General features: G+C 37.9%; 1 protein-coding gene and 1 long non-coding RNA gene across 2 annotated transcripts; one reads left to right on the top strand and one right to left on the bottom strand.

Moving 5' to 3' along the window:
• Positions 1-400: 400 nt before the first annotated feature.
• On the bottom strand, positions 401-1,904 carry LOC107912381 (uncharacterized). Its single transcript, XR_001688137.2, has 2 exons — positions 1,772-1,904; positions 401-1,490 (listed from the first exon to the last, which is right to left on the bottom strand). It is a non-coding gene; the product is annotated as an uncharacterized lncRNA (long non-coding RNA).
• An 85-nt stretch (positions 1,905-1,989) lies between these two features.
• Positions 1,990-3,386, top strand: LOC107912380 (chalcone synthase 2-like). The gene is given in 3 exon segments (NM_001327070.1): positions 1,990-2,167; positions 2,256-3,081; positions 3,084-3,386. Coding segments are annotated over 3 exon segments (1,176 nt in total). The 3' UTR covers positions 3,256-3,386.
• The last annotated feature ends 4,837 nt before the right edge of the window (positions 3,387-8,223 follow it).

Genomic DNA, 8,223 nt, shown 5'->3' with positions numbered 1-8,223 from the left:
ACTAGAAGTGGTTCCCAAGCTGAGCCAGAAGGTTGCCTTCTTAGGATACCCTTGCCCTTGTCACGTTGGACCTTTGAAGCTGCTACTGGAGAAGACTACCCTAGGTATTGTTCCAAAATAGCTTGCAACTCTGAACGAAGCTCACTTTTTAGTTTAGTTTGCATGGAACGTATTTCCCCTTTTAAACCAGTATGAATCTCTTTGCATCTGGCTTCCAATTTAGTGTCCAATTGTGCCACTTCGAGCTACAGTTGACTCATCTCTTTTGAAGGCGCATGGTAACTCCCTCGGTGGCCATGAAGATTGTCTGTCTCTAATACCTTTGATAAGTTACACACAAAAGATAGAAGATAAGAGAGAAAGAGGAGGAAGAAGAAATTTTAGAGAAGAAGATGAAGAGTAGAGAAGGCTAAAATTCCAGCTTGTTCATTCATAACCATTCTTTGAGCCTCGTTGGTGCTCAAATAGGGACAAGCGACGGGTACAAGGAAATAACCAAAAAATAGCTGTCAAAACAGTTATCAGCTACGCATCATTTTACTTATTGAGCTAGGATTGAAACGATGTGTTTTAGCTATTCTTTACATACATCATTTCACTAATCAAAACACAGAGTTTCTGCATCAATTAAACAAACGTTAACAAAACATCTAATTAACGAAATTAACAATAAATTAAAAAGTAGACATTGTGTTGAAGCAGCATTCTGTCCCATATCACTCTGATAAAACAAAAGAATTTATCACCCTCCAAGTTGACCCAGTTGTTCCAAAAATCTATCCAAATCTTTCATGGAGTTTTCCCCCATGACTCATTGCTGCCAAAGCCTTCTATTTGAGATCTTTTGCCTTGGCCTTCATGCCTTCACCTTCAGTCATCAAGCGAATTTATAAAACAACCCCATTGGGTGCCCACTCTTTTATCATCAAATCTTGACCTGCGGTTCGTTGCTCGAACCTATCGTGTACTACTCCGAACCCTTCGACCTGCTGTTGAGTTGTGCCCGAATTCGCCACCAGATAAATCGTGTGCCACTCTTTTCAAGTCCTTTAGCCAAGGCTTCCATTTGTCCTTTTCTCAACAGCTTTTGGCTCCCGAGGCAAACATAAACAACTGAACCATCAGGACATCGATCAAGCCAAGTCAAGACCTCGACATTTATGTCAGACACAGAACCTAAATTGCCCCGATCCGATACATCAGGGCCTACCAAACTTAGTGGTCCAACACTGAAAACACGATTATGACCTACATGTGTCTTCAACCATTGAACATATTCAGCTTCCAAATCATCAAATGAATTTATAAAACAACCCCAGCTCTTTGTATTGGCAACATTTCCGTCCTTGATTATCTCCAAACAAGGATGGCAAATGTTCCTGCTTGAAGACCAGGGTATCCAGGTAAATAACCAAACTCTATTTCACTCAAAGACTTCACTTTTTCAACGCTGTTCCAAATATAACCAAAGGTAGAACCCACAAGTGCACCTGAAGATTAGAAAGTCAGTCTGGGGTTGCAAGGCGTTGAGTCCAATCGAGGAAGAAATCAGAGACGACGGCAACAGGAGGGAAGAAGAAAGAAAAAAGGAAAATGGTGACCTACTATTTTAGATAAAATATTTAAAAAATCCACATTATCACACCTTTAATAGTTTAACTGATTAAAAAACGAATTCGGATTAAATTAATTTTTTTAATAATTCAATTATCAAAAACAAAAAATTTAAAATTAAACAGAAATAGAGATAGGGATGTGGCAGCACATTTACCGTGTCTTGGACAGCCAATCCCAGACCCCACGTGGCCTCAGGCTGCCCGTCCATCTAACCTACCCATTCCTAGTATAAATAAAACCCATTCCTATTCATCCAACACAAACACACGCCTTTCCTGTGTTAGTATAATAATAAACAATAATAAATAATAGCTACTTTAGAGCCCCTACCTCTAACCTTTATTCGGGAGCTCCTCAGCTAAGCTAATGGCAATGGCTACCGTTGAGGAGATTAGGAAGGCCTAAAGAGCCCAGGGTCCTGCAACCGTCCTCGCCATTGGCACCGCCACTCTTCCCAACTGCGTTTTCCAGGCTGACTATCCTGACTACTACTTCCGCATCACCAACAGCGACCACATGACTGACCTCAAACACAAATTCAAGCGCATGTGTCCGTCGATATTCTCTTTATATATTCCATTTATTGTTTCCTTACATTCTGTGTTTATTACTTATTCCCTTAATCATTTACTCAACAGGCGACAAGTCAATGATCAAGAAACGTCACATGTACCTGACTGAGGAAATCTTGAAGGAAAATCCAAACATGTGCGCCTACATGGCTTCATCTCTGGACGCGCGCCAAGACATAGTGGTGGTGGAGGTGCCAAAGCTGGGAAAAGAAGCAGCAACAAAGGCCATCAAAGAATGGGGGCACCCTAAATCTAAGATCACCCACCTTGTTTTCTGCACTACTTCTGGTGTAGACATGCCGGGTGCGGACTACCAACTTACCAAGCTCCTAGGACTGAGACCTTCCGTGAAGAGGATCATGATGTATCAGCAAGGCTGCTTTGCTGGTGGAACCGTGCTTCGTCTCGCCAAAGATTTGGCTGAAAATAACAAGGACGCTCGGGTTCTGGTGGTGTGCTCCGAGATCACGGCTGTCACTTTTCGTGGACCCTCTGATACGCACTTGGATTCTCTGGTGGGTCAAGCACTTTTTGCTGATGGCGCTGGAGCTGTCATCATAGGCGCTGACCCTGATTCCAAAACTGAACGCCCACTATACCAGTTTGTATCAGCTGCTCATACAATCTTGCCAGATTCAGATGGGGCAATTGACGGACACTTGCGTGAAGTCGGCCTCAATTTCCATTTGTTGAAAGACGTACCTGGATTGATCTCAAAGAACATAGAAAAAAGCTTGGTTGAAGCATTCTCACCAATTGGCATCTGGGACTGGAACTCCATCTTCTGGATCGCTCACCCTGGTGGCCCTGCAATACTTGACCAAATCGAAGCCAAACTAGGTCTCAAAGAAGACAAACTCAGGGCTACCCGTCATGTGCTGAGCGAGTTTGGCACATGTCAAGTGCATGTGTGTTATTTATCATGGACGAGATGAGAAAGAAATCCCTTGACCAAGGTATGCCCACCACCGGTGAAGGGTATGAGTGGGGTGTCCTTTTCGGATTCGGTCCAGGTCTCACTGTGGAAACTGTTGTGCTACACAGTATACCTACACGGGCAAACTGACCCAGACAAAAGTGAGACGATCGTGTGGCTTGGAGAGGATGATACAATATAATTTTTCTATTTATATGTGATATTTTTTCCAATAAAATATGCTATTTGTGTTTTAGTTATATTATTTATATTTATATTTATATTTTATTGATTATTGATTATTGATTTAAGAAATACATAAAAAAAACTTAAATTTTTTTTTGTAAGTTTTTGCTATTTGAACTATTAACATAGCCTAGTTTCAGTTTTTTTTTTTTTGGCTATAGAGACTTTCTTTTTGGGTCTATAATATATCGATTCTAAGAGAATTGAAAGATCTAATCAAAATTATTTCACGACTCAAGCGAAAAACTGAAGTCATTCGTGATAGAACCTCATTCCTTAAAAAGTTCTGCCGAACCCAAAAAGGATGAGGAGGAAATTCTTGAGACTTTCAGTAAAGTCGAACAGAAAATAAAAGATCAAGTTACTGAGGGAAGAGGTTAAGGATGAATTACTAGTGCAAGATGATAGCTATTATATTGAGCCTATACATATCTTTTCTCCAAATAGCTTTAAGCCTCACGAAAATTGATAGTACTAGAATTTATTTCACGAATTCTTAGTTTTAATACTCTATTTATTTTTAACCATTTGTATATTCTACAGGTTATGTTAAACAACCACCATCCCTTCAACCCAATCACGTACCTTTACTGTGTTGGAATTACATTGGGTGTGAGAATGGTTGATTAAAGAACCAAAGAGGATCAAAACTCCAAAGTTGCCTCGACTTCCAATTTGTGCCTAATGTTCGATTTTACTAAGTCAAGGCACTATTAGATCTTTTGATTGTGAAATAACTTTTAGAATGTCTAGCCAAAACATTAACAAAGTGTTTACGGAGATGCAACTCTGTGGTTAAATTGTAACACCCCTAAACCGTATTTGTCGCTAGATTAGGGTTACGGAGTATTACCATACAAACAGAACATTTAAACATACCTTTTATACATTATTATAAACATAATATAAAATAACCATTCACATACATATCGTCCCTAAATCGAGCCCTCGAGGCCTTGGAATACCTTAGAACCAATTCGGGACCAATTGAAATCGTTTGGGAAGTTTATGAAAAGTTACAAATTTGGAATACAGGGGTCACACGCCCATATGGCCAGGCCATGTGCCTCACACGACTGAGACAAACGCCTATGTCTCCAACCGTGTAACCTTCGAACTAGGGACACACGGCGGTGTCCCAGCCCGTGTCCTTACCCGTATATCTCTAAGTAGGGTTACATGGTCGTGTCACACGCTCGTGTGCTAAGCCATGTAACTCTCAAAATTACCTCACACGCTCGTGTGTCAGACCGTGTAACTAACTGACTTGCATGCAAAGAGATCTTCAAGTGATACATGATAATGTCGCCAGGCCGTGTGTCACACACAGCTGAGTCGCACACCTGTGTCTCAAGCTGTATGAACATAAAATTCACCCAAAATAAGTCATTTCCAACACCACATCATGCATAAACCTTTAGGCCTTATGTGCACATAATCAAAGCATCAAAACCCTATCAAAATATACAAGTAATGACCAATTTAGGAGTCCTAAAATCAACTAACTAATATGCCATACAAGACACCTCAAATGCAATATCAAACTTACCTAACATGCATATTGGTTACATTTCCATCATCATTATATTCAACTTCTATCAATCATGCCACAAACTTGACCATTACACATCACTACAACATACCGTTTGAGCCATACCACTCATTGTAATAGTCTGATTTTCAGTGATGTCAGAAACAGTGGTTCAAGGCCACCAAATCCAGTGAGTAAGTTCATAAATATTATTATTTAATATTTACGAGTCAATGCGATTTTAAAAAGGCTTTTGAATTGGTAATTTGTGTTTTATAATGATATATTAGGTCAAGTGATTTTAGAAGTGAGGTGTCGAGACCACGTTCCTATAACCAGCCCATAAATATTTGTATGAGTATTTACGGAGTTTTACTAAGGTAGTATTAAAGTTTCGTCAAAAATTTTAACGTTTCGATAGTTAATTAATTAAAAAGGACTAAATTAAAAAGTGCAAACTTGCTAATTTTAATATTTAAGTGATTAAATGGCTTGGTTAATAAATAAGAAGGACCTAAGCAATAATTATAACAAAATTTAATGGATGAGGCGGCAAAAGAGAAAAAAAAATAGTAAAATAAGGCCATAAAATTATTAAAAACGGGGCTTGGTATCACTTACATGCACTCCCTCAAGCTAGTCTAATTCAAGAACCCTATGAATGGCCTTATTTCCTTCAAAATTCAGTGGAAAGAAGCTTTGGAGAAGATGAGTACATTTTTTCTTTTATTTATTTTTAGTGTAATTTACTAATTATTATATTAACCTTTGTTTTTAACTTTAAAAATCACTTAAGTTATGTCCATATATGTCTACTAACTATTCAAATCGTCTAATTACCATTTAAGTCAATTTGGTTTTTACCATAGCCTTTTAGCCCTTTAAACAAATAGAACTCCACTTTTACACTCTTTATGATTTAATCCTTTTCACTTAATTAATCATGCAAACATTAAAATTTCTTAAAAAATTTTCACGACCTTACTATAGTCCCGTAGACATTAAAATCATAAAATAATAATTTACTCGTCAAATTTGTGGTCCCAAAATCACTATTCCAATTTTACTAAAATGGGTTGTTACAACTCTCCCCCCTTAAAGGAATTTTCGTCCCCAATAATCTTACCGGAAATAAGTTCGGTATTACACTTTCATAGCTTCTTCCAGTTCCCAGGTAGCCTCTTTATTCCGTGTCGTTGCCAGAGAACTTTAACTAAAACTATGCTTTTTTATTCTCAATTCTTTAACTTCCCGAGCTAGAATTCTGATCGGTTCTTCATTGTACGTCATATCAAGCTGAATCTCAACATCAACTGGGGATATTACGTGTGAAGGATCTTATCAATACCTTTGTAACATCGATACGTGAAATACATTATGAATATTTCTAATTCTGACGACAAAGCCAATCTGTAAGCTACTGTCCCATTCTTTCAATGACCTCGTACAGACTAATAAATCGCGGACTAAGCTTTCTTTTCCTACCAAAATGAAAAACTTTCTTCCAAGGTGATGCTTTCAATAATACTTGTCACTGATTTGAAATTCAATGTCATTTCTTTTCAAATCTGCATAAGATTTCTGTCAATCAGAAGCCGCTTTCAACTGTTACGTATCACTTTTACCTTTTCTTTGATTTCTCGAATCAATCAATACCAAATATCTTTTTCTCACTCAGCTCAGTCTAGTATAACGAAGTTCGACACTTTCGACTATACAAGGTGCCATTTTAATACTTGTCTGGTAACTGCTATTGTATGCAATTCAACCAACGGCAAAAATCTCTCCCAATTACCTTCGAACTCTAAAACACAACATCGAATCATATCTTTGAGTATCTGGATTACTCGCTCAGACTGACCATCGGTCTGTGGATGAAACACTGTACTGAAATGCAATCAAGTACCTAGAGCTTCATGTAATTTACTCCAGAATCGAGACGTAAACCATGGATCGCTATTAGAGATATTAGAACGGGTACACTGTGCAATCTAACAATCTCAGCAATATACAACTCTACCAATCTCTCAAGTGAAATCTATACGCACTGGAATGAAATACATGAATTTCGTCAAATGATCTATAATGACCCACAACGCATCTTTCTTTCTCAGAGATAGAGGCAATCCCGATACGAAATCCATCGTGACATGTTCTCATTTCCACTCTGGAACCATCACAGGTTGTTACAACCAAAAGGTACCTGATGCTCGGCTTTAACTTACTGACAAACCAACATTTCAATACGAACTCTGAAATCTCTTTATACTGCACCATACATCTGTTTCAATCGCTAATTTTATTATACAGGATGAATGATGAGCTATACTTGAGTTCCTGTAAAATCTGAATGAGATTAAATTTTCGGAACACAAATTTGTTTTTAAAGTAAAAATTCATCAAAAACATGAAAATCGAATCAGATTCGATCATCTGTTTCCATTAGTGTAATTTTATCAATATTGAGCTCACAAATCTGTTGTAAAACTAGCTTTTAATTACTAATTGCTGTCTTAATCACGTCATCGCGTGTTCATGCTCGTAGGCAACAAGATTTCTACCAAACATCGGCAACGACATAGCCTTTCCCGGATATAATCAATGATCAAGTTGTAATCTTTCAATAACTCAAGCCATCTACGTTGTCCTAATTCAAATCTTTCTAAGACATCAAATATTTCAAGCTCTTGTGATCTGTGAAGATATGGCATTTTTCTCCATACAAATGGTGTCACCAATCTTCAAAGCAAATACGATAGCTACAAGCTCTAAATCGTGAGTCGGATAATTCTTTTCGTGCAGTTTCAACTGTCGAGAAGCATACGATATTACTTTGCCCTTATATCCAGCTAAACTCAGAAAACTTCTTACTCAGATACATTGCTCGGAGGTTTCTAGTCCACCACATATTAGATTTTACTCGGATCAACTCTAATACCATCTGCCGACACTATATGTCCCAAAAATCTGACTTCTCAGAGCCAGAACTCACATTTGCTGAACTTAGTGAATAGTTATTTTTCGCGTAAAGTTTGCAAAACAATTCTTAAATGTTGGGCATGCTCTATCTCTCTGAATATCAGAATGTCATCAATGAATACAACAACAAATCTGTCTAAATACAGTTTGAATATTTGTTCATCAAAGCAAAACACAGCATTAGTAAAACCAAATGCATCACAAGAAACTCATAATGTTCGTACCTGGTTCTAAACGCAATTTTCGGCACATCAGAGTCTTTAATCCGTAACTGAAAATAACCAGAACGAAGGTTGATCTTTGAGATATCGTCGCACCTTTCAACTAATCAAACAAATCACCGATGCGTGGCAATGTACGCT

This window comes from Gossypium hirsutum, chromosome D09, assembly GCF_007990345.1.
Source record: "Gossypium hirsutum isolate 1008001.06 chromosome D09, Gossypium_hirsutum_v2.1, whole genome shotgun sequence".
Classification (NCBI taxonomy): Eukaryota; Viridiplantae; Streptophyta; class Magnoliopsida; order Malvales; family Malvaceae; genus Gossypium; species Gossypium hirsutum.
The sequence above is the reverse complement of the archived record's forward strand: the minus strand, read 5'-3'. Positions and strand labels throughout refer to the sequence as shown.